This window comes from Octodon degus, unplaced genomic scaffold (genome assembly GCF_000260255.1).
Source record: "Octodon degus isolate 3935 unplaced genomic scaffold, OctDeg1.0 scaffold00122, whole genome shotgun sequence".
NCBI classification, from domain to species: domain Eukaryota; kingdom Metazoa; phylum Chordata; class Mammalia; order Rodentia; family Octodontidae; genus Octodon; species Octodon degus.
In genome coordinates, this window is record NW_004524698.1 from 2,544,395 (window position 1) to 2,570,015 (window position 25,621).

The window sequence follows — 25,621 nt, forward strand, 5'->3', positions numbered from 1 at the left end:
GTGTGTGTGTGTGGCCAGCTCAGCCCACCAGGGGGCGGGGCTGGCTGGCATGTGGTGCTGGGGGATTGAACCGCGGTCCCTTGATGCTTTACTAAGCTTGTTCTAAATAGGTGCTTTAGACCACTGAGCCATCTCTCCAGCCCCGAACCCATGGTTCTTATGTGTGCCTAAACTCTCAGGTTGAGCTCAGATAATCATAATTTCCCCACAAAGAAGTATCTTCATATTGTAATTGCCTTTAGGATACAGATTATTCTGCATTCTCACCATCACCACCCACTCAGCCCTTCTGTGCATCTCTGTCTTAATCACTTACTCATCACTGGAGAAAAGATTTATTGTGGCTCACAGTTTGTAGAGGTTTCAGCCCATATCGTGCCAAGAGGATGGTAGAGGGGCATGATGGAGGTGAGTTGCTCATGGCATGGCATTTGAAAGGCAGGGAATGTCAAGGGGGAGCCAAGGGCTGGTTGTCACTTCTAGGCCATGCCCCACTGGTGTACCTCTCCTAACCCAGCTCCACTTCTCAACATCATATTTAGCTATAAACTCATCAGTGGATGAGTCCACTGATGAGTCCCACATCCCCATGATCCAGTCACCTCCCCAAAGGCCCACCTGTGAGCACATGTGGCTTTGGGGAGGTACCTAGATATAAACCATAATAACTTGACTATTTGGTTTGTACCACCTTACAAGCCTCTGTGCATCTACACCCAAAACTTTAAAGATTTCTTAGTCTTAGAAGTTTAGAATCATTTTAGTCAAATGGCATTCACATTTTCTAGGCTGTTGTGACTGACAATCATGAACAAATTTAGTAATGCACCCAAGTACACAGATCTATAATTGTACAGTAATGGATAATTATAGGTGTCCTAAAATTTGAAAGAATGAAAGATGGTTTTAATTGTGAGTAGGACAGAGGTTAAAAATGACCCACTTACAGAGTTAAAGTTTTGTTCATTAGAGCCAAGACAGTGTTGGCCCTACTTACAAGCTACAAGGAGGCTATTTCTCAAAATATGACAGTTGTTTTTTCATAGGGAAGGAAAAGCTGTTAAATTGAGGAAGTAGCAAAGCCACAGCTCTGTGGTTGCAGCATTGATTCTGGTTTTAGTCTACTGCCAGTTATGTGGACAGATGAATGCCACAGCGCATGCGTGCGCACACTCACACATCTTCCTGATAGCTGAGCTAAAGTGGGAAAGAGATTACATTCTCCACAGTAGAAAACTGAAGACAACAAATCCAACAACAGATAAGTTATGAATGTGAATTTCAATCTACCAGATAATTTGGTTTCTCTTTTTCGTCTCTGGTTTCTCTTTCCAGAGGGAAGTGGATTAATGAAGTAATTACTATGCACTTAAATAATAACCTACATTTTGTTTTTTAAAAATATTTTTTCTACTAATAACCTACATTTTGTTCCCTCAGTCTGGTAGTTATCTCTAAAATTTATCCAAGTTATATATCTAAACATATGAAGTAAATAGCTCCACAAATGTATTTGTATAAAATATTATGTTTTCTCTATTTATCTTTCCTCAGAATTTAGGGTTATGAGTTAACTCTTGGTTAATAAATGGTGGAAAATTCTATAATGTAGGTTCTTTTTACCCCCTTGACATTATTGATACCTTTGAACATCCCTAATCTGAAAAGCTGAAATCTAAAATGCTCTGAAACTCAAAACTAGTAAGTGCTGATATGACATTCAAAAAGGCTTAGATTTTGGGGTATTTTGGATTTCAGATTTTTGGATTAGGGATGGTGAACTTGGGCCTAGGTCAAATATTACAAAATCTAAAAAATATCTCTGAAATCTAAAATATTTCTGATCCCAAGCAGTTTGCATAAAGGATACTCCAACTGGTTTGCCTTCCCAGGAAGGACAGACTGGAAGAAACAAGAGTGGATTATACACTTCTATGGAGAAAGCTAGGCAACAGATGCAAAGGAAAGTAAAGAAAAAAGTGAACATATATATATAGCTTTTCATTGTTGAGCATACTTTGTCTTAGATATGTAAATCAAAATTCCTGTGTTTTTCCAAAGGCTTTTACTCACTGAAAAATGTCCTTTTTAGAAAGATGAAATGTAATAGGCACCTTGGAGGACCTTTTAAAGTTTCCCCTGTCTCATCATCTTTTGTGTGGAAACCTCATAAATAGATCACTAATTCTTTGTGTTTCCCTGCGCTCATTGAGAATGGCTGTGTCTATACTTTACCTGCCTGGTGATGATCATACGATTTTCTCCCTGAAGCTCTCACGTCTGCCTTCACTTCTGGGCTTCAGTTCCTACTCCAAGATCATACCAATGTCTTTTTTCTAAAGTTTGTGGGTGTTTCAAATCTCAGAGCTGAGGGTTTGCTGGTCTCATGCATGAAAGAGACAGATGTAGTATCAGGGAAAGTAAGCACATGAAGACCACATTGGACTCACATTTTAGCCTTTGCTAAACATCTTTTAAGCTTGAAGCTCAGATTTTTCATGTATAAAATGAAACAACTACTGTCTACCTGCGGGGGACGTGCTTGGGTCCACTGTCACCTTCATTATCTGATGTTGTCAGTCAGTGAGTACAACTGAGACACCAAGCACCACACTGCCTTTGCTAGATCATGCCCAGTAATTGAAATACAGTGCTCTTTCATTTCCACAAATGGCTATCTGTGAACAGTTGGCATTATTATTTCTTATTGCAGACGACCAAACTCAGGCTTGAGGAGAGTTAGTTTGAAGAGTCAAGATTCAAACCTTGCTTCTTTTTCATTTTATGTTTCTTAAAGGTGCAAACCATATCTGCTTAAAGTCCATTATATCCTCTAATATTATCCATTAGGTGACTCATAATTAGTCTAAATATTCCTTTCTGTGATTGAATAATGCATGATTATTCCTAATGCCACGTTTTCTATCAGGAAAGGATTCTGATGTTACCTTTGATTGATCTTCTGGTATACCAGACATTTGAAAAACATGTAGATGCTTGAAGATTTTATAGTACAGAGTCCATAATATAAGTTATGAAATTACTAGACTAACCTGCTTAGCCAATTAAATTTATCTTTTTGCAACTTAAAATTAAAAATGTTATACCACTTCCCATGGTAAGTGTTTGCAATTAATTGTGGCTCTATTTAAAAGTCAAGATAAGTACGGTCATCAAATTAATACAAACTGTCTGTCTCCATTTATCTGTAAAGGGAGGCTTATGAGTTAGCTCATTTGTTTAAGCACCTGTCAGGCACAGGGAACCATTGACTCCCAGCTCCCTGTTTCTTACCAGACCCGCCCTTAAGGCAGTCTAAGGCAGCAAAATATAAAAAATAATAAATCCTTCTCATTTATCTGTAAGGTTTTGTTTTGTTCTTTTCCCCCTGAAAATGAGGTTATCATTAGAGATTCTAGAGGAGTAGCTCCAAGGAACCATGAAATCACACTGTAAGAGTAAATAGGAAGTCCTGATACACACGTGTGCACCATACGCTGTCTCACTGTTTTTCAGGTCCAACTATGATGGAGAAAAATGTCTAGCGCACCAGCAGGGGAAGAGAACATGCAGGCTGGCAGAACCTGCCCCTGTGTACCAATGCACCTGAGAGGGAGCCTCAGCAGTGGTTTCCACCCTAGGTCCCCAAGGTCTCTTCTTCCTCATGACTCACAATGTGGTTAGCTTTCTTAAGATTATTGTACATTTTCTATTCTGGCCATACTTCCTCAACTCTGAGAAGGTACTTTCCAGAGTCAGTATTTTAGAGAAGACAGAGCCCAGAGCCCCTTGACTGTTCAACTTAAAATCAGCTAATCTCAATCCCAGTTGCTTCTGGTGTCATGTGCCAGACCTCCAGAACCCAGAGGGGCATCTGGGACTCTGGGTGAAACATACAAGATGTTTCCCTTTCCCTCCTTTCCAAGTCAAGTGCTCCCTTTTCTGGTCTCCCACAGCACCATGATGATACACTCTTTAAAGTGCGCATGTTGTATAGCCTTTTGTTTGCTTGACAATTTTCCTTCACCCTCAAGACCAATGAGACTCTATATTTTCAGTGCCTAGGACAAGGCCAATGCCTTATGAAACACCAGTGGATGGTTGAGGTGTGAAAGCCACTGACAGTGAGGACTCCTGTCCCTTGGAGCCAGGTGCACATAGGCAGGAAGACCAACTCTGATGGTGATATTGCCCTTGCCACTGTCTTTAAGATGTTGAGGAGCTGAAGAGAGATATAGAATTCCCCTGAAGAGCACCAGTTCTGAGTAAAGTGTTACAGACGCATGTATAACTATAATAAGCATGAGGTCAGAGCTTTGACCTTTGGCGTTTCCTTCTCTGTAAACATAAAGAAGGGCAAAAAACTTTGAGACGCAGGAATCCAAAGGTCAGAGATGCTGGGAAAGCCAGGAGGCAATTCCAGTTCAGAGCTGTGACTCTGAACCAGTTGTTTAACCTTAGTTCCCTCATCTGTAAAGTAGGAATAAGAAAAATACTCCATAGGACTGAGGTAAGAATTAAGTGTAATAATGTATATGAATCATTTTAATCATTTAACAAACATTAACTACTATTATTATCATCTAGCTGGTCTTATCATTTGTCATTTGGCCAACTGTAAATAAATAAGGCTTCCTACAGAAAGAATATGGATTAGCAATCCTACATAAAGAAAGAAAGTAGTCTCCTACTCATCTATTGGGAATCTAGGTCCATCTCCTTCTATAAAACACAGTATCTGAGATGGGATTCTTTATAAGTAAGAGGTTTATTTCTCATGGCTTTAGAGGCTGGGATGCTCGTGGCTGAGGAGGGGCCACATGCAGTGGCTACATCATCCCACAGCAGAAGGAGGAGGGCAAGGAGGCACATGCAAGTGAGGGCACGGGGCAAAGCCATCATGACAGTAGCTGACCACAAGGGCTCTGCCTTAGCTCTCCCATTGGAGCCCACCTCTCAGCACTGATGCACTGATGCTTCCATCATGAGAACTCTGGAGGACATGTCCAGTGCTTAGTATTAGGCCCAGAGTCACAGAATCTAGGGTCATCTTTGGTTCCTCAGGAAATAGTAGTTTTAAGCTCTTACCATGCATCAAAGAAGTCTCCTCTTTAGTCACCCTCTCTGGCTCATATCTTTATGTTGTCAGCATTTAATCAAAGGCCTACTATTTAGCACCTATTTGGCAGATAACATTGGAAAGAATAAATGTGTAAGTGTGTGGATTTGCTTCATGGCAGACGCTTAGAATTACCAGAAGGTGGATCTCATCGTCTAGGTAATGGTATGCAAAGTACATTCAGGTAAACATTCTATCTCTCTTATTCTCTTTTCTTTAAACTTCTCATGATGGAATAAGCTTAGTTATAAAAACTTGCAAGGATAGTACACAGGATTCCCTTATTATCTATCATCTTGCTTCTACTCATCCAAATAGAGTTGCTATTATAGATTTTGTTGTCATGTTCTGAGTATTTTATTCTCCAAATGTATTGATTTTTAATATCAGCATATAAAATTGCATATGTTTATCATATACAACACATTTCAAAATATATACTGTAAAATGTTTAATTCCAGCTAATTAATGAATGCATTACCTTACATTATTATTTTTATGGTGAGAGCACTTCATATCAACTCTTAACATTTTTTAATATATGCCTAAATCCTGAAACTCTGGGAGGCAGAATTGTACAAGTAGAGCCCAACCTGAGCACCTTAGGGAGACTCCATCTCAAAAAATAATGTCTGAGAATGTTGTTTAATATGAGGTCCTGTGTCTAGTCCCCACTCTGGTGTGTGTGTGTGTGTGTGTGTGTGTGTGTGTGAGAGAGAGAGAGAAAAAGAGAGAGAGAGAGAGAGAGAGAGAGAGAGAGAGAGAGAGAGAGAAAGAGAGAGAGAGAACAGTAAATCATTTACAGTCACTATGCTGTGTGATAGACCTCTTGAACTTATTTCTTCTAATTTTAACCATGCATCTATTGACTGTCCCACTCTCCCAACCACTCAACTTCTACAGATTCACGTTTTAGATACCACAAATAAGGGAAATCATGTGGTGTCTGTCTTTCTGTGCCTGACTTACTTCACTTACCACAATGTTCTGCAGGCTTATCTGTGTTCTGGAAGATGATAGGACTTATTTTTTAAAAAGGCTGACTAGTATCCCGTTGTATTTATACCAAACACACTTTCTCTTTCCCTTCACTAAAGTTGTCACTCTTTCTGGCCATCATGAATAGTACCACAGTGGACTTGGGAGTGCAGATGTCTCCTCCATACATTTATTTCATTTCCTTTGAATATATGCCAGTCAGTGGGATTACTGAATCATATAGTAGAGTTATCCAAGAAAACTAACAATGTCCCAGGAAAACAGATTAAAAGAATAAAAACAGACCTGCTGGCCATTCCCAGGACAGGCGATGATATTTGAATGAACCAGACAGCTCCTTGAAGTCCCTCTGGGATTGTCCAAGAAAAAGGGAAATTTAACCATACCTGAAAATATTTAGGTTACAAGGTAGGGATGCGAGTCTCTGGAGAGGTTGTAGAATGTCCTTATTTGGATATTTCCAAGCAAACAGTGGATAACTTTCTGGGACAGTTGGCATACACTCTTGCCTAGAAACCAGGAGTGAACTGGGTCAGCGTGCCTTAAACCATGTGTGGTGACGTCCCAGAAAACAGGTCCCACATGCTGCTCTGGTAACTTCCCTCCTCAGCTGAGCACCTGAGAACTAGGCATCTGCCTGGGGTCAGAAAGGAGATAGCTCTGGACAAAGTCTTGCCTGCTGCTGAGGTAAGAGCAAGAAAAGAGCCTGAAGGCCCTGTGGGTAGGCTGGGGAAGTGTGCCCCCCATACTTCACAGGAGACATCCCCCTCTGGACACAGCCCTACTGTAATGAGTGACAGCAGCTATTTCTTGGCTCATTTGCAATGCGCCCTGATCTGGTTCTAGTTTGTACATGTATTTGCCAGCTAGTGCATAGGACTTGGGATCTTTTATCATGGAAGGATCTTCAGCTCTTGATTTAAGGGTGAGGAAACTGAGGCCCAGAGGACAGGAGAGACTCTGAGTCTACACCAGCAGATAGCAAGCTCAGTCTCTTCACTGCCCAGTGGGGCATTTTCCTCCACTCCCTGCCTATGCTAGCTTGGGTTCCTGAGGAGATCTTCAAGTGTGTTAATTCAGTATCTATATTGCATGGGCTGTTTGGGACTTACACATTCAATATTTTATTTTTTGGTAAGTTTCTATGATCACATCTTTTATCTAGCCCTTTTCTGTCCTCTACGCTCTATGTTTAATATTTTTGCATGTTCATTATTTTTACTTTGAGAACATTTTCCATTGGGTTAACCATTTCTAATAAGGTGATCATAATCTATGTGTGGCATCTGAAGCTTGGCATTAAACTGTGGGCTTCAGAAGACCCAGTCTTTGTGTCCCCAATGCTTGTACCCCCCACTGTAGCAGCCAGAGGTTAGTGCTCTGCTGATAGCTTAGCAGAGTGAAAAATGAATGAATAACATGTGATATTGATGTGATAATTCAGTAGTAAATAACGTGCTAAACCATAATAATTCAACTGTTTGGAAAAGATATATTTAAAATAATCTGAGCTTTTATCAGGGAAGTAAAGATTTTAAAGTCCTTGGGGTATGATGTCACATGCATAGTAGCTATGGATTTTCAAGATGTTAGTACCAGAAGTATCATAGTTTATAGCACAGGCTGGATAGACGTGCCAAAACACTGAGATGCACTCATGCTCTGCCTGGTTTTGGCAACTTTCTAGACAGAGTTGTTTCCTGGCTCTGCATAGCTTCAAGACCCTTCAAATGAGTGGACAAAGCACAGAAGCTTCCAGAGCTATGTCAAGATGATCAGATTTGTAGTAATCTGGCCTATTGGCTTCCCCTGAGCATTGACATGGTCCCAGCTTGTATCAGAGGATAGCCATTACTTCAGCTTGAAGGGCCCTCCCCTGCCTCCTTCCCTAGCCTTTGCATCAGTGACTGAGGAGGTAAGAATTCTGTACCCTAAAGCAGCCCTTGGGAGAATCAGTGTACTTGCCAGAAAAGAAAAAGACAATGTAGAGATTTTAACTTAGTAAAAGGATTCATAAGAGTTTCCTTAAATGGCCATCTCTGTTTGAAGCTCTTTATAATTTTTATTCCTCTAAAATAATCATATTTTAAGTATTTTTTAGAGTTGGTCTCTATGTACAAGTTAGACTTTTTCTCAAAGTTAGATTCCCTTTTTATAGGGTCTACTTTGTAAAATAAAGGTGACATTAGGGAAAGCAAAACTTTTTTCTTTGGATATTTTAATGTCATAGTGGTTTTGGATATGATGGTGGCATTTAGAGATCACAGTGCTTTAAAAATCTATGGGGATTTTTTTTCTTTGGAATTGTGTTTATTTTATTTCTTTGGTCATTGAAGTCTAAAGCTAAAGATTGCAAATTCATGTTGTTCTAGCTGATACGTTTCAGGTTACCTATAGGTTTTTGATAACTTTGAAAGCGATATTGTTTCCCACTGAGAATGTGCCCAAATTACTGAGGCAGATCTAGGAACTGGGATCCTGACTATCCAGTGTTACTTTAACCACAGAGTCAAGTTGCAGGAAAAGTGGGGCACATTGCAAAGCTCCCTTGTGGTGTGATGCCCAGATGCAGATACCCCTAGAGCCTCGCAGGTCACATAAGTGGGTGTTAGTGAACTGAGTCATGATGCTGACGGGGTGGCGTTACACCTCCAGAAATGATCAGGGCCCGTGAGCATCTCCCTCTGCGCAGGCCACCTCCTCCTCACTGTGTCTTTAATCAGAGACAAAGCCCCTCAGAAAGACTGTTCCCACTCCCATGCTTACATACAGAACAATCTTCCTCCTGTGCATTCTGCAGCACTGTGTTGTACAGTCAACTCCTGCAGATGGTCTTTGTATTCATACTTCAAGAAGCTCGAGTGAGGTCATTTCCCTGTCAATACAGGCCTGGAAAATACCAGCTACCAATAAGCTGAGACTCAGAACTCAGTAGTAGGGACAGGATCTGTGGCCTTTTCAGTTTAGGGAATTATTTGATTTTCTTACGATTTAAAAAATAACCTTATTTTTTAAAAATGAACAACCATTGTTTTCTTTGGCCAATGTTTAGAGATTCTGCAACTACTTATTTATTTTTATTTATTTATTTATTTATTTATTTATTTATTTATTTATTTTGGCAGAACCAGGGATTAAACTCAGGCCCTTGTGTTTGCCAGGCAAGTGCTTATTCTACTGAGTCATCTCCCCAGACCTACTTTTATAAGTAGGATATTTTACTAGCATGTCCAAAATGTAATTATACTTAGAAATACTCCATCTTCCACACACCTGTTCCATTTATAAACTCTCTACCAGGAAATCAGGCAAATTGCGGTGGAACTCCATTTGAACTATGCTGGTATGTGTGGATTAGCTAAGCGTTTGGAGAATGTAATCCATTTGCTATGTGATTCTCCTCCTTCACACTAGAGGGCAGCAGGAATGCACAGGGAACAGGAAATTGTTCAAACTAGCAAATTTCTCTGCAAGACAGAGAACAAAACAACTACAAAGTACCTCAGTCTTCCATATAGAAAATTTTAGAGAATCAGCTTCCTTTCCTCCATTACTGCATAGAATTTTCATTGACTCCTTTTGAATTTATAAAATATACCTGTTGGTTTGGTCCAAAATATTATTTTAAAACATGGTTATGGAGATATCTCTAAAAAAGAATTTATGTTTTCGTTGTTTATTGCTACGTGATAAACTACTCACACAATTTAGAAGTGTTATCTGGGCAATTCTTTCTCCTGTTCTTTGTGATACCAGCTGGGTCTGTAGTCATCTGGGTACTCAGATGGGCCAGGAAGTTCCAAATGACCTAGTCAAGCGGCTGACAGTTAGTGCTGCCTGTCAGCTAGGTGCTCAGCATGCACTGGTAGCCAGAGCGTCCATTTCTCCTTCACCATGGCTTTATGTGGCTTGAACATCTCTCTCATTTCATGGTAGTTGGGTCCCAAGGAGGCGTATCCCAAGAATGAGCACTCCAGAAGAAAGGAAGCGCAAGTTTCTTCTTGTAGGCATTGTTTTCAGTATGTTCTCATAGTCAAAGGAATCACAATATCAGCCCAGGTAAAGAGTGGAAAATCAGCTCTCCTGCTTGATGTGAGGAGCAGTCTGTGGATCCAGGGAGAGGATAAGTTGTTGAGCACTGTCCTTGGAGACTGTTACCTGTGGAGCTCAGGAAAGCCTACCTCTGACTTATGGCAGCTGCAAGTCATGCGGAATACAGAGGAACGTTTCTTCATTTTATAAACAGCATTGATTGTAAACATGATATTTTTTAGAATTAAGATGCACAAAAGTCATCCCTGTGTTCTTTTCCTTCCAAGATCTGTTACACAAAGCAGTACAAAATGGCCAGAGGATCAGTGTCCGATGAGGAAATGATGGAGCTCAGGGAAGCATTTGCCAAAGTTGGTGAGTAGACCTGGTACCTCGGCTGCACCCATCTCCCCTCTACTGATGGATTCAATTGAATGGTCGCAGAGCAAAATAGCAACAGTGACAAGAGAACGGAGGGATGGGACGAGGGAGCTGAGAGGAAGTTGGCTCTGAGAAAACTCCTTAATCAAAACCTAGACTATGGACTCTGTGCCACCCGTAGGCTTTTCGCAGCACACTGTCCACTTCCATTCTTTTCCCTTAATACTATGACAAGTGTTCTTTTACCCTTTGTTACTGTGTCTGTGTGATGAGTTTCTATAAGTATTCTCTCAGATTCAATTGCCAAAACGCCTGTTTTGAAATTATGATTCTTTTACTATAGATGTTAGAGTGGTGCTAAGGCCTGTATCAAGTAGCTACAGGCCTCTCCAGAGATTTTTGACCCTTTCAGAGGGTCAGGCCTCAACCCTTAAACCATCGCTCCCCCTACTCTTCCCCTGCCATCCAGCCTCCTCTGACCTCTCTAAATGCTGTCTCTGGATTGCTCTGATGCCTCACTTTGCTTCTGCATTACAGATACGGATGGCAACGGCTACATCAGCTGTAATGAGTTGAATGACTTGTTCAAGGCTGCCTGCTTGCCTCTGCCTGGGTACAGAGTCAGAGAGATTGTAGAAAATCTGATGGCTACAGGTGATCTAGACAAAGATGGGAAGATCAGCTTTGATGAGTTTATCAAGGTGACTATGATACAGAACACAAGGAGGTGCACTTGAAACTTGCATCTAAGTTTCAAGAAATGAGGAGACATCACTACCCTCCTTGTTTCATCATTATATACTCTTGTGTGATTTTTCTCGACTGTTGCTCAGTTTCTAAAACTACATAATATTTTTGTAGGTCTTCCATGGCCTGAAAAGCACAGATGTTGCCAAGACGTTTAGAAAAGCAATCAATAAGAAGGAGGGCATTTGTGCAATTGGTGGAACCTCCGAGCAGTCTAGTGTTGGCACCCAACATTCCTACTCAGGTAAGCTGCACTAATGGGTGGGGAAGGTGGTAAAGGTGGTATTGGGGACTGAGAGATTTGAGGGTAAAAGATTCAGACCTTCCAGGGCTACGAATTTTTAACCTGGGACTCAAACCTAAAGGATTAAAGCAAACATAAAAGAGCATGATTGTGGCCTACCAGCTGTCTTCCTGTAAGTGGGCCATTTCTAGCGATATAGGAGAGAGCAGCCTTAGCTCCACTGGGGTCCAAACTAAATGATATCATAAACATTTTTAAAAATACCTTAAATGCTGCAACAATCCTTTTGTAAATTGTATGGATAAAATTAGCTACTTCTTTTGTCTTCTACATAATGATTTTTTAAATGCCTACTGACTAATCAAAAAACTGTATTTTCATTGATTCACAAGAAAGTGGTGCATTTATTCTGGAGGCTCCCATCCAGCATCCTTAATGGAAGCTTTTAATAGCCCAACCAGTACAGTTATCCAACATTTCTCAAACTGAGTTCTTTAAAACAGTAGTTAATCAATTTGTGATTGAATGTTGCCTATAGTTGCTAAGACAAAGCTTACTCTCTTTGCTACACAGTGCTTCCCAAGCTTTTGTGAGTCAGAATTCCTCCAACAGACACTTGTTTTCAGCGACACACAATTCAGAAAATTCTGTGCTGGGAAGTAAGGCATAATTAGAAATTTTACTAAAACTTTAAGAGAAACCTGTGGCAGCTTTACTGATAGGAAAGAAAAATACCACAAATACTGCATTTCACAGCAGGTTCATTATATCTGTGTAAAGAAGCCTACAGATATTGTAGGGATTGTCCATGGGAATGCAAAATTTAAATCAGCAGGGTTATGGGCAGAACCCCAAGTTTCATTTTATAAGCATTAGGCCACATTTATATTTAAGTTATTACATGAATATTTCTATTGTTTCTACAATATGAAAATATAATAAAAATGTTTATTTGCTTCCAAGTATAACCCATATGTTTTCTTATTGTTTTATTCTAATCTTCTTGGTACATTTTTATGACTTGTAAAGAATATAAGCTATAGGCAATCTGGATGAAGATGCGAGGGTCAGTTTTGATGAGTTTATCAAGGTGAACATGACACAGAATATAAGGAGAGGCACTTGAATCTTGCTCTTTAATTCAATTTCAGAAAATTATAAGAGACTTTTCCCCAAGTGATCCTAGATGCTTAAATGCCAATAAATAATGAGGCAGAACGATAATGGGCTGGGTAACCTTGTAATGTCTCTGCTGAGCTTGAGAATCTGAGGTCCTGGTGAATAATGTTGTTTCTATCTCATTTTCACCTTGCAAATAAGTCACTTTAATCATTTACTTGCAGAGGAAGAAAAGTATGCCTTTGTCAACTGGATAAACAAAGCCCTTGAAAATGATCCTGATTGTCAGCATGTCATCCCAATGAATCCAAACACCGACGACCTCTTTAATGCGGTTGGAGATGGCATTGTTCTTTGGTAAATAAAACTTCCTTCTTGTTTTCCAAAGAATTGCTCATTTTGTGCAATGTCAACAATTCCCTGTATGCCTCCCAGGCCCACTTTCTTTGGTGCTCAGCTCTACTAGGAATACTTTTGTGGACTTTCTTTTGGTTTCAGGACCAAATAGCAAACCAGTCTCAGAAGCATTTTATAATGAAAAATATAAAACTACTATGTTTGGATGGAGAGGAGGGGCATACAGTATAGAGATGAGTGGATACATAGACATCTGGTAATGCAGCCAGAAATAATTATTGTTGTGGTCATTTGTTTTTGTGGCAGTAGAGACTGATGGTAGAGCCTTGTTCTGAGTCATCTATCACTGATATCTTTAAATTTTGAGTCAGTGTCTCATTCAGTTGCCCAGATTGGGCTCAACCTTGCAGTCCTCCCTCCTCAGTCTCTGGAGTGCTGGGATTGCAGGTGTGCCCTGCCACACTAGGCTAGAAGCAGTTATTTTTGGAATATGGGCTGCTCTGCTCCATCTGAGCACACTCTACCATGGTAGTAAATAGCCTTGAGAATAGCAATAGGGTACCTGAAGCAATCCAATACAAGCCAAGCTGAAGCAAACAGACTTTTGAGTAGCACACAGAAATGTACAAGGAAATAGGGAGGGCACCTGGAAAGGGGCAATGTATTCTCTCCACAGAAGGCTTCCAAACAGTAGTGGTCATTTTGGGTTAGTGTCTTTAAAACTATTTCTCTAGCTCTTGCATTCACAGACTGTCACATCAGAGAGGTGATCATGGAGGCACTTAGCCTGCAGTGAGCTCAGGGGTTGAAGGGAAAAGTGGGGAACAAGATGTTGAGTCTCTTTCTTCTGCTTCAATCAGAGCAGTTTTGTGTTTGGTATTTCATTTATTAGAGCTTATCATGAGATTTTATTTTTAAAAGCTTCCACTGCTAAACATGAAATAAAATGCTTAGGATCAAGTCCTGCTCTATTAGGCTCACACCTGAGGTACCCATGGTCTTTCTTCCACTTCCTTGGATTGAATTGTTTTCCCTGGGCCCCAGACCAGGGTTCTGAGAGGACCATGACATGAATGAGGGCTCTGACAAAAACAACTCCCATCTCCATGTACTCTGCTGCTCTGGCTTTGCCTTTTATTTTCCTTTTCAAGAAAGGCCTTCTCCAAAGTGGTTAGGATAGATATATAGTTACATTCTCTTAATGAATAGAATGATTTGTTCTAATGGTGTTTGTAAATAGGATCTCAAGTCTGTATCTTGTACAGCAATTAACCACTAAGAAGAATGTATGCAGTGTGTTAATTATTGAAACTGTCCTACCAGTTTGGTTTGAAACTGTCTCATTGCTATTTGTCTCTCAATAAAATTATGAAAAAAGAAAAAAGAAAGTCCTTCTCCACCCTTTATTTCTATGCAGATCCATTCACCGTGACATTTTCTGGCCTATCTCCTCTTCAAGTGATCTCTTCCTCTATGAAATTCTTAGAGGACATGCTATTTGTAATACTTTGGGAACTACAGTATCATCATGCTCTGCTTTGGACTGTTACATAGTTTTTCAAAGCCATATATTTAGTCTCTGTACTTGGATTTGAGGTTTTTCAAGGGAAGAGATACAATATATGTTTCTATCTCCCTCTCTCCTTCACCATCTCCCAGAAATTCACTACTAATTTCATATTTTTCAAAGGATGATTTTAGGAGGTTGTTTTGCTATAGTTGTTGTAAAGTGCCTTTTATTTAAATATACATATCCACAATAAACAGCCACAACAAAATTATGGAAATATATTTTAAAATAACAGTCTTAGGGCCGGGGAGATGGCTCAGTAGAATAAGTGCTTGCTTGGCAAACACAAGGGCCTGAGTTCAATCCCCAGTTCTGAAAATAAATAAATAAATAAATTAATTAATTAATTAATTAAATAAAATAACAGTCTCCCCAGCCCTTTAACAATTGTTATGAAAAACTATTAATGCCTATTTCTCTTCTCATTAAATGGGAATAATCATAGTCATATTCATTACTTTTTATCTTGCTATTATTCCCTTTAGTTTTTAAGGAAGATGAAGGTGACTTAAAGGAATTTATTTTTAGGTCCTAAAGGAATTTATTTTTATACTGACTTTGATAAAATCAGCTTTCTACAAATAGTTGCTTGCTTTGGATATCTGATAAATGTATTAGTGGAGGAACTGATAAAGCTCTGATTGAATAATGATTAGAGAAAGATAGGAAAAAGCAATTGGATGATGAGTTGAAGATATTGATGAGGTATCAAATTGAAATGTAGGCACTGTATAAGTTCAGAAGTGTATCGATAGCCTTTCATATAGTGAGTACAGTTTTCAGTACAGCTAGGAAAGTAGAAGTATTCATGGGGCATTTGCTTTGCTCATCCACCTAGAACTTCCTGCCATGCTAAAGGAACAAGGATACTATCCCAGATTTTTAGGTGAGCAAATGAAGAAGGATCCTTATTTCTTACCTCAAAGTATTACTGTGTCTTTTGGAACGTGACATTTTCTCACAGATAGTTTGAATCTAGACAAAGTCACATGGGTGATTTTATATCTAAACACTGACTATACATAATGTGTGGCAAATATGTTCAATGATATTACTAGAATTTGAACTCGGTGGTACTGGGCTTTGTCACTCAAAATCCTGTTTTCTTTCATTTACTTGTTTTTCTTTCAGTAAGATGATCAACCTGTCAGTGCCAGACACAATTGATGAAAGAACAATCAACAAGAAGAAACTCACCCCTTTCACCATTCAGGTATGTCTCCACACCCGCATCTTAGTGCAAGACTGGCGTCGAAGCAGTGAACACCATCACTGCTGAGCCAGCTTGTTGCAGGAGCTTAGCCTTTCCCCAGGCCCAGACTTTGGGCTGGCCCTTGTTATACTAGTGGGAGCAGAAGGACACATTCCCTATGGCCTTTTACTAATGCTGCAGGTAAGAGAAGAGGTGGGCAGGGTGTTAGTAGTTGGTGAAATAAAGTTCACACTGACTGATGTTTTGACTCAAACTTTCACTGGCAATTTATCTTTGATTTGATGCCAAATTCATAACATTTAGCTGAGACAGTGAGCCTTCCTAAGAAGTGAGAGGGTGAAAACCGGGAAGTTCTCTGGCTGCCTTCACAGCAGTGCTGGCCACGGCTGCAAGTGTAATAAATATCACTTGCTTTTAGTCCTTCAATTTGCTGATTAGCTAGAAGAATAACCAGCAGAAAGTAAGCTGTATATTTCCTACTTTTCAATATTCTAGCATTATTGCAATGTTCTGGCTCAGAAACCATATCTTACTTATAAATCATGAACAGATTAGTATCTCCTGTTTCAGTTTAAGTGGCCCTCTGTACTTTTTAAACATAAGTAGTGACCAAATTGAGAGCAGTTATTAAGCAGATTGGAAAGCAGCGACATTAAATGTATTCATAATGTTGACCATTTGTAGAAATAGCATTGTTCGTTCAACGCTAGGGTAAGAATTCTCAATTCTGATGGCCTTTGCTTTATTATCATAAAAAATACAGTATGTCTTTGACATAGATATCCCCTCTTGCATTATGAATCTGAGAACAGTTCATAGAATCTAAATTGAAAACTTCATATTGACTGTACTCCAACTGTGTTACATACATGCACTGTTTTAGGTCATAATCCATGTGTGTATGTGTGTGTGTGTGTGTGTGCGCGTGTGTGCATATGCATGTGTGTGTGCGTGTATTCAAGTTGCCTAGGTATACTGGATATTCAGTAAGTTGTCCTGCTAGCCACCCCACATCTTTTCTAGGAATTTGGTTTTTGTCTCTTTCATTCACATAATACCAAACCTGCAATTCAAAAATCTATTCTGTAGCTTTTCTATGATCTCAATTTATACAAATAGTCATCTTATTAGCAATAGCCTGTGACAGGGCAATGACATCCCTCAAAGGTGCCCCTTTCTTTCTGACTAATGGAGACGTTTAGTGTGTAGTCTTCTTTACATGCAAGATAAACAAAGAAATGATTCATTAATTTTCTGCTGACCATGAAGGGACTTTCACTCAGTGTGGATTTGACCACATGGTGATTGCATAAGTTCTGTGCCTCGGTTACTGGATTTTCTCTTCTTAGCATGATATGTTCCACTATTTTCCTTCAATGTTAAAACTAGTGAACATTTAGGCCTGTGAACATTCCACAAGGAAAACATTGCTGTTCCAACTAGCAGTCATCATTTGGTATCTGCAAAGTGACAGACCCAAAGTTACATACTTTCCTCCCTCAGGAAAATTTGAACTTGGCTCTGAACTCTGCATCAGCCATTGGGTGCCACGTGGTTAACATAGGGGCGGAGGACCTGAAGGAGGGGAAGCCATATCTGGTCCTGGGACTTTTGTGGCAAGTCATCAAGATTGGGTTGTTTGCTGACATTGAACTAAGCAGAAATGAAGGTAAGCCCAAAGCCTCAAAGCTGTGAGAGGCATGGCTTCCTAATGCCTGTGTTAGGGCCTGGAGGTGGGCGGAGATGTCAGGAAGTCTCAAGAACTGCACATTTGTACTGAGTCCATGATATTAATGTAACAGATTCTATGCTGAGTGACCGGACTTTAAAAAAAAGATACAGCATCATTGTGTGTCTATTTGTAAATAAAAAGGGGAAGGTGGATTGAAGGGAGGGCAAGAGAATGGGAATAAAAACAGAATCAAATTATACTATGTACAGGTACAAATTCCTTATGATGAATATGATCATTATGTATACCTAAAATGTACCAATAAGCTTAATCAATTAAAAAAATGACAGACAAAAAGTTTTTAAGACCACAGACTAATAATAAGTGCTTGGTTAGGGCATATAACTCAGTCTGTCTAGGACTTCAACCTTGAAAACTTTCTTTTAGAGCTCACTTTGCTTTTCAGACATTTCCTAGCAAGCAATGCTAGTTTTAACTTAGAGTTTGGGAGCCTAGTCACATCTACATACTTAGAATAAGCCCCAGTTTGGAAGAAACATAGTCTATTTCTCATGTAGACTACAGAGGAAGATACAGGTCAGAGTACAAAATTGCATTTATGTGGGATAATAAAATTAGAGAGATAATGTACATAATGATGGGTATAGTTAATTATATGTTGACAATTTTCCAATAAAGTAATTATTTAGGTACTTACCACCCAAAGAAAAGGATATGAAAGTTAACTATATGAGACAATTGGATGTTAATTTGCTTGACTACAGTAATCATTTTGCTATGCAAGATAAGTATATGAAGACAGTATGTTATATATCTTAAATATACACAGTAAATAGAAAAATTGGAAAAAGACTATAAAAAATTACACTTGGGGTTTTGAAATTCTGAACTAAAGATGCAGCCGGCAGCCTTTGTCTTCTCTTACCATACTGTCTATATTTAAGTAGAGGTTCCACAGTTGCTTAACTAGAGATAGTAGATAGACATAGCTAAGTCCCACAGAAACCATGTTACCCTTTACCAAAACGAAATATGTAACCAAATCTTAACCTTCAGTTATACATATTTTTATTTATATGCTCAAATCACAATAGACAATGAGGAATTCACTTCAAAACCAATATATTAATCATAATATACAAAAGCAAATAGTGATCTTAAAGCCAGGAAAGAGAATATTGATTTGCAAATTCAAATCAGCTAAATTTAAACCTTCTATCTGAGCAAAAAATATTTATCTGAGGAAACAGAGAACTGAACACAGTGTTGAGTTGCTATAATTATGCAGGGTAAAATTTGAAATATAAAACACCTATGGGATGAGCCAAGAGAACACTATATTTATTACAAAATTGATCTCTTAAGAGCAGAAGTGTGGTCAAGTCATGAAATGTGATTTTACGGATCTGGCAGAGCATTCTGGGTAATCATCTAGGTCATTCTCTTAGTTGTGTCCTCAGCCATATCACTGAGATTCACTGGATTCTTGTCTTCTCCATTTAGAAAATGGAGATAGAAAGTGCACTCACAATAGTCCAAACTTCTTTTAGGAAAAAATACTAGAATGTTTGTTCTGTGGGAAAGGTTATTAGCACATTTGCCCCAGAGAGATAATGCTGCTGTCTTTTGTTTTGCAACAGAACTATGTCAGTCAAGATGAATCCCCCCAAACATCCCTTGAGTTTACTTTGCTTTGGGTTTTGTGCTTCCTCAGCTCTGATTGCTCTTCTGAGAGAAGGAGAGAGCCTGGAGGACTTGATGAAGCTCTCACCAGAAGACCTCCTGCTGAGGTGGGCTAATTACCACTTGGAAACTGCAGGCTGCAACAAAATCAGCAACTTCAGCACTGACATCAAGGTAGGAGGAGTGTGGTTTGAACCTGACTAACTGGCAGGAAAGGGAAATTGAGTGTTAGGGAAAACACAGACACTGAACTTCGTGTCTTCAGAAGCTCTAGGGTTCGTGTGGTCCTGTTTTGGAGCTGCTCACTGTCCTCAAGGGTCTGTCTGCTGCTCTAGTTCTGGGTCATGCACACCATCAGCCCAGGGGCTTAGTGCCGCCTCTGAGGGAGGAGTCTGGCTTGAGGCTTGATTATCAGGGTAAGACAGAGAGCTAAGACTTTTAAGGGGAGCATCTTGTGGCAATGGGTATCCTTTTTATAAAAATTAAGTGAGAATGACATTGATTCATTTAATTCTCACAAGATGCCCCTGAAGTAAGGCCTATTATCCTCCCATTTTATAAAGAAACTGAGGTAAAAAGTTTCACAAGGGTCAGGCTGAAGAAAGCATACACTACAGTTTTCAAGTTTTAGAAAGGTTCCATGCCAAAGTGAGAGGAAACTGCGCTTGGCATCAGTAACAGGTGCCACAACATACAGAGCTGAAGGAGCAGTTCAAGAGAGTTCAGAAGATGTCACCATAGGAATGCACATGAGAGGCTAGGACTCAAAATGAGGAAAGTGTTTCAGTTACTCCTTCCCTACAAGTTAATGAAAACCTTCTCTGGAGAGAGAAAGGCAGGGGAAAGATCATGTGACCAGTCAAGAAACCAGACTCTTTGGGTAGCAGAGTCCTGCTGCTGGGCAAGGGAAACTTGTTGGTGTCTACAATTCAGGGCCTCCAGGCACAGGGACAGTTAGGGGAAAGCTTCTAAGTGGAAAGTCCCCCATTGTTTATGATCTCAGCTAACGCAATGTTTCTAGCTGTAGAACTTACATTGCTTGTCAACATTCTTCTAGCAGCACAACCAAAATGGGTTTCACAGCGTCAAAGTCTGTGGTTTCTGGAAATCTTTTGAGCCAGGATTAAGATCTGTGATCTTGGCTGTCCACTTACCTGGGTTCCTATCACTAAAAGCCAAGCAAGCTGGGTGCTTGCACAGTGACTGCCCCTGGCCTCAAGAAGCAGCAGAGGGCTTTGCTGTCAGGTGTGTCCGAACAGCTGGCACCTTGGAGTACCCTTCAGTCACACAGAATCTAAGAAAAGTATAAGGAGTCAATACCTATAGCCAATATGTTATAGCTAAATTTACACATTGTTCCAGTTTCTAGAGGAGCTTTAAATATACCCGTTACTGTTATATTTTTCCGTGTATGAAAACGTGTTCAAGCCTCAGCCTTCAGTCTGAAATATTTTTTTTCTTTTGCTGATTATGCATTTAAATATGTTTTTAGACTCTGCTTTGAACTTCTGCTTTCCTTTTCTATCACTTTTTTAAAAATTAAACCATAGCTGACTGACTCCTAAAGCAGTATAAAATTATATATATTTTTCTGTATACAATTAAATACATAAGTTGCTTTTCTCCCATTAGGATAACACGATACTGCATGCTTCTTTGCGTTGCCTTCTGTGTGTCTTGTATTTTCAATTGTTAAATTCCATTAAGAAGAAAAATCAAATAATGTGTATAACCAGCCAAACAGAACATCCAAATTAGCAAATTCTTCTAGCTTTGTTCATTAAGTTACATTTCCTCAATGACAGTGGAATAAGAAATAAAATATTTGCTTCGGGGAAATTATTGTCATGCTAAGTACGTAATTAGCCGTGCCGTTTTGCAATTGTTGTTTCTTAATTTTTTCAGGACTCAAAAGCTTATTACCACCTGCTTGAGCAGGTGGCCCCAAAAGGAGACGAAGAAGGTATCCCTGCTGTGGTTATTGACATGTCAGGACTAAGGGTAAGGATGCGCCAGACTGTGCTTAGAGAACAGGACACAGCCGTTGTGTTGGTTGTTCCATTGTTCTGCATGAGCCTGCTCTGGAGTTCTGCTCAAATCCCAGTGACACTGTTAAAAAACTCTTAATAGTTTTATGGTAACTGTGGAAAAGTGAATCTGGAAACACACAAATGCTAATTCAGTGCCATCTGCCATGCTAGGCACTTATTTATATGCCCATCATTTCAAAACCAACTGGATCTCAATATTAAAACTTAAGGATTTTAAATTTTCAGTTTTGTTTTACTTTTAGTGGATATTCAATAACTAGATTAATTTATGGAGCACAAGGTAACATTTTGATCATGTATCCATGGGTAATGGTTAAATCAAGAATATATTTTTCAGGCCCACCAGATAGCTCAGTGCAGTAAAGCACCTACTTAGGCAGAGCGCAGCTGCCAGCGTTCAGTTCCCAGCCTGCCATGCTGGCCTCACCCCAGGGCACGCTGAGATGGTGATTGAGACTGGGCATGGTGGTGCATGCCTGTAATCCCAGTGGTTGGGAGGCTGAAAACAGGAGAATTACTACAAGTCCAATCTACGTAGTGAGCCCCTGGAGCCCCTGGAGCCCCTGGAGCCCCTGCAACCCCTGGAGCCCCTGGAGCCCCTGCAACCCCTGGAGCCCCTGGAGCCCCTGCAGCCCCTGGAGCCCCTGGAGCCCCTGCAACCCCTGGAGCCCCTGCAGCCCCTGCAGCCCCTGCAGCCCCTGTAGACCCTGTAGATCCTGGAGCCCCTGGAGCCCCTGGAGCCCCTGTCCTAAATACATTTTTTTAAAAAGAGTATATTTTTCAGTTTTGTTGCTATACCTGTGACAGTGATCTTAAGAATTCACCTTGTCAATTCTTGTGCTTCATTTATTTAATATCATTGTAATTAAATCCAAGGGTGTAATATTGAAGTTAACTTCTTCGTAAATGGGAAATGAAGATAGAAGAGCCATCAGGTATATAATGTACAGTATTATCTATGAAATATCAACTTAAGAGATCTAGTTTTAAATTCTGTTTTTTGTACATTGTAGTTTTTTAGACTTTATAAAAAGTGGGAAATATTTCAACAAAATTTTAGTCTTCTTATAAAAGTTTACTTACTAAGGACTTGAGAGTCTCTGGAATCATTTGAATATGTAGAGTGGGTCTCAACCTGAAGTCTAAAAAAGCCAAGTTGATATTGTATGTTGATATTATGTATCAGCGACAAGATCTAGGTTAGCTGATATTTGTTTTGTCTGGTTTCCAAGTACACCAGTTCAATACAGGATATGTAATTATATAATCAGATTTTGACAGTTCTTACTAAAGTTGGCGGGTATTTTTTGTGACTTAGAAATAGGTATGAATTATTAAACTTTTCAATAGAAAAAACTCATGAAGTCTGTGCAAGAAAATAATATAAAGGAGGCTTGATGGCTAAAGATAATTAAAATAAATGTAAAATAAAAGATTGCAGAATTTACTGAATTTCTTTACAAACAGAGTGGCCAACCATCCACTCATCTGCAATGATTCTAGACAGAGGTGAGAAGTCTTAGTTACCTGACCTCTGAGACACCTCTTACTTGCGATCTTCCAGTGGGGGTGCAGGTGCACGTGCACAATAACATGCTGTGGTTAAGTGTCCCCCTGAGGTGAGCTCCAAGGTGTCAGTGAGGTTTCCATTTCATGTACCACACATCCTCACTGTGCTTGGGACATTGGCCCGGCCTTGACACGTTCTTTGTCATTGCAGGAGAAGGACGACATCCAGAGGGCAGAATGCATGTTACAGCAGGCAGAGAGACTGGGCTGCCGACAGTTTGTCACAGCCACAGATGTTGTCCGGGGAAACCCCAAGCTGAACCTGGCTTTCATTGCCAACCTCTTTAACAAATATCCGGCCCTGCACAAACCGGAGAACCAGGACATCGACTGGGGGGCTCTTGAAGGTAACAGTAAACCAGCAGCTTAAAATGTTTGGAAAGGTACTCAAAACTAATTCAATGGCCATTCAAAATTTCCTCCTGAGCAAAATGTAAACCCCTCATATGTGTAAACAACCCATCAATTCTCTGATATACAACAAAGAGAATAAATAAATTGGCTAAGTCAATTAGTCAAAGAAGAAGAATAAATACAATTATACCACATGCATAGGCTTCATCTGTTATTAGAATTTAAATGTTTTAGAGAAGACAGAGCATTTAATTATTGGATGAAATAAATCTTGAGCTTTAAAACCCTAATTTAGGGAATTTATACATTCTGCTCATTTCTAGAGGCAAGAAATGATCTCCACTCACTAGATATCTAAAGATGGTATTTATCTTATGCTAGAATATACCTACTGAGGTTTTCATTTTTGCCTTGTTTCTTTGATTGGATTCTTAGAGAAAAAAATATTTTGAGACAGAATCTTGACAGTTATATCTTAGATTAAAAGCCTAAGATTGGACAAAGACCACCTACATGTAGTCAGTTTCTTCCAACAAAAGTGCCAAAAATGTTTCCTTAGTTTTTTAAAATGTCCAAATTAAAACAAGAAATAGTAAAAATCACTTTTAAATGAACATCACAAAAGCAAGGAAATCTAAGTTTAAATATTGATTGATTCTTTTCCAAAATACATTTCTCTAGCTGGAAATGCAATATCAATCTCTGTCCAACACTGCTGCCTTTCATCATTTGACAAGTCATGGTCAGGGCTCTATTCACTTGGTTGATCTCAAAACTATATATCAAGCGCACTCATCACCGTTTCTCGCTGCCCTTTAGAACACCAACATTTGATCCTTAGCTGTCCCCTGCCCCCTGTTGCTTTTGTATCCTACCTCCCACTGCATCTGCTGCCTTTTAGAAATATTCTATTTTCTTTAGTAACATTTGTTTTTCTTTAGTCATCAGAACTGAAGACCTTGCGTTCCACTCTATATTTGTCTCTTTCACCCTTTAATCTATTAAATCAACAAATATTGATACTTCTTCATTTAGAATGTCTTCTGGCTTGTTATTTTCCTTCTTTCTTCTCTTCTGAACTCATATTATCTCCTACAACAATTATTTTTTTACACCAATTATTTTAATAGATCTTAGGAGCCTGTTCTTTCATTTATCAAACACTTGAATGTCCTCCACATGCTAGTTCCAAACACTATCCCCTCTGCATGCTTATTTTTTTTTTAATTGGGACTCAAACTCAGGACCTTGTGCTTGTCAGGCAGGCACTTAAGCCACTGAGCTATCTCCCCAGCCTTGCATGTCTATTTAAATGCCTATCACCTTTCAGTAATTCTGCACACTGATGCCAAGTGCATCCAAATATAATTTTCATTATATATCTGCCTTGCTGAAGAATTTATTATAGTAATAAAAAAGAACCCATGATGGTGAGCATTGTCTAATAGATCAACCCAAATCTGCTGTCAGCATTCAAAGATCCCCAGCTCTGTTTTCAGCCTCTAGACAGCTTTATCTCTGCACACTCTGTTTTGCAGCTCCCTGTGTAATCAGTTCCTGGTGCTCTTGCTAGAGAATTGTCTGTTGCTTCTTCTGTGTTTATATTTACTCCAAATCCCCTACTTTTTCCTCATTAATATGTAGCTTTAATTAGCCCTTTAAGTGAAGCTCAAATTCCACCTCTAAATTCAGTCATACTACTTTTCTTTTGTCTCAACTTGAATAACTAAGATATCTTCCTCCTACTATTTCTCCAGATTCTGTGGGGTTTTTTTGGTGCTCAAGTCATTTTTCCAGCAAGGCTATCAATCTTTGAGGCCAACTCTAGCCAGTTACTCTACAAAGGATCTTTCATATACTAATAAAAGCTACAGCAATACTTGTTGAATTGAAATGAGGTAGTGGAGGTTAACACAGAACAGGAACCCTCATCTACTATTTTATTTTGTTTTTATGTATTTTGTACAGGGTCTCACTATGCAGCTCAGACTTGTAGTGATCCTCCTGTTTCAGCCTCCCCAGAGTTGGAATTATAGGCGTGCACCACCATGCCCAGTCTTGGGGGCTGGCTCAGCATGCCTGGGGTGCAAGGCCCATGTAGCATGGGGTGCTGGGAATCAAACCCTGGTCCCTGTGCTTGCCTAAGTAGGTGCTTAGTCACTGGCCCTCACATCCACTATTTTATTATTTTCATTTTACCTTCAGTATTTATTGAAGCCTTTTGTGTTAAAAGTTAGTGAAAATGACCTATTTTCTAGGCATCTGAAAGATAACCAGTCTTTATTCATCTAGGTGAGACAAGAGAAGAACGGACGTTTAGGAACTGGATGAACTCACTGGGCATTAACCCACGAGTAAATCATTTGTACAGGTAAGAACAGCCAGAAATTCACTCCTGGTGTGAGATATAGAGACCTCAAAGACCATAGAATTTCAAATACTATTGTGGGAGCCATCCATCCTCAAATGTGTATGTGTCGCTTAAGGAGG

The 25,621-nt window shown here is 39.5% G+C and overlaps 1 protein-coding gene across 1 annotated transcript in view; it reads left to right on the top strand.

The window, feature by feature from the left end:
- Lcp1 (lymphocyte cytosolic protein 1) overlaps window positions 1-25,621 on the top strand; it is a 45,014-nt gene that overhangs the window by 5,585 nt on the left and 13,808 nt on the right. The window contains exons 3-12 of the mRNA XM_004640263.2: window positions 10,438-10,525; window positions 11,069-11,232; window positions 11,393-11,522; window positions 12,866-12,998; window positions 15,700-15,781; window positions 17,285-17,450; window positions 19,189-19,331; window positions 21,063-21,158; window positions 22,929-23,124; window positions 25,424-25,502. Coding sequence (XP_004640320.1) covers window positions 10,462-10,525; window positions 11,069-11,232; window positions 11,393-11,522; window positions 12,866-12,998; window positions 15,700-15,781; window positions 17,285-17,450; window positions 19,189-19,331; window positions 21,063-21,158; window positions 22,929-23,124; window positions 25,424-25,502 — 1,253 coding nt within the window. The 5' untranslated portion in view covers window positions 10,438-10,461. The remainder of the gene's footprint in view (window positions 1-10,437; window positions 10,526-11,068; window positions 11,233-11,392; window positions 11,523-12,865; window positions 12,999-15,699; window positions 15,782-17,284; window positions 17,451-19,188; window positions 19,332-21,062; window positions 21,159-22,928; window positions 23,125-25,423; window positions 25,503-25,621) is intronic.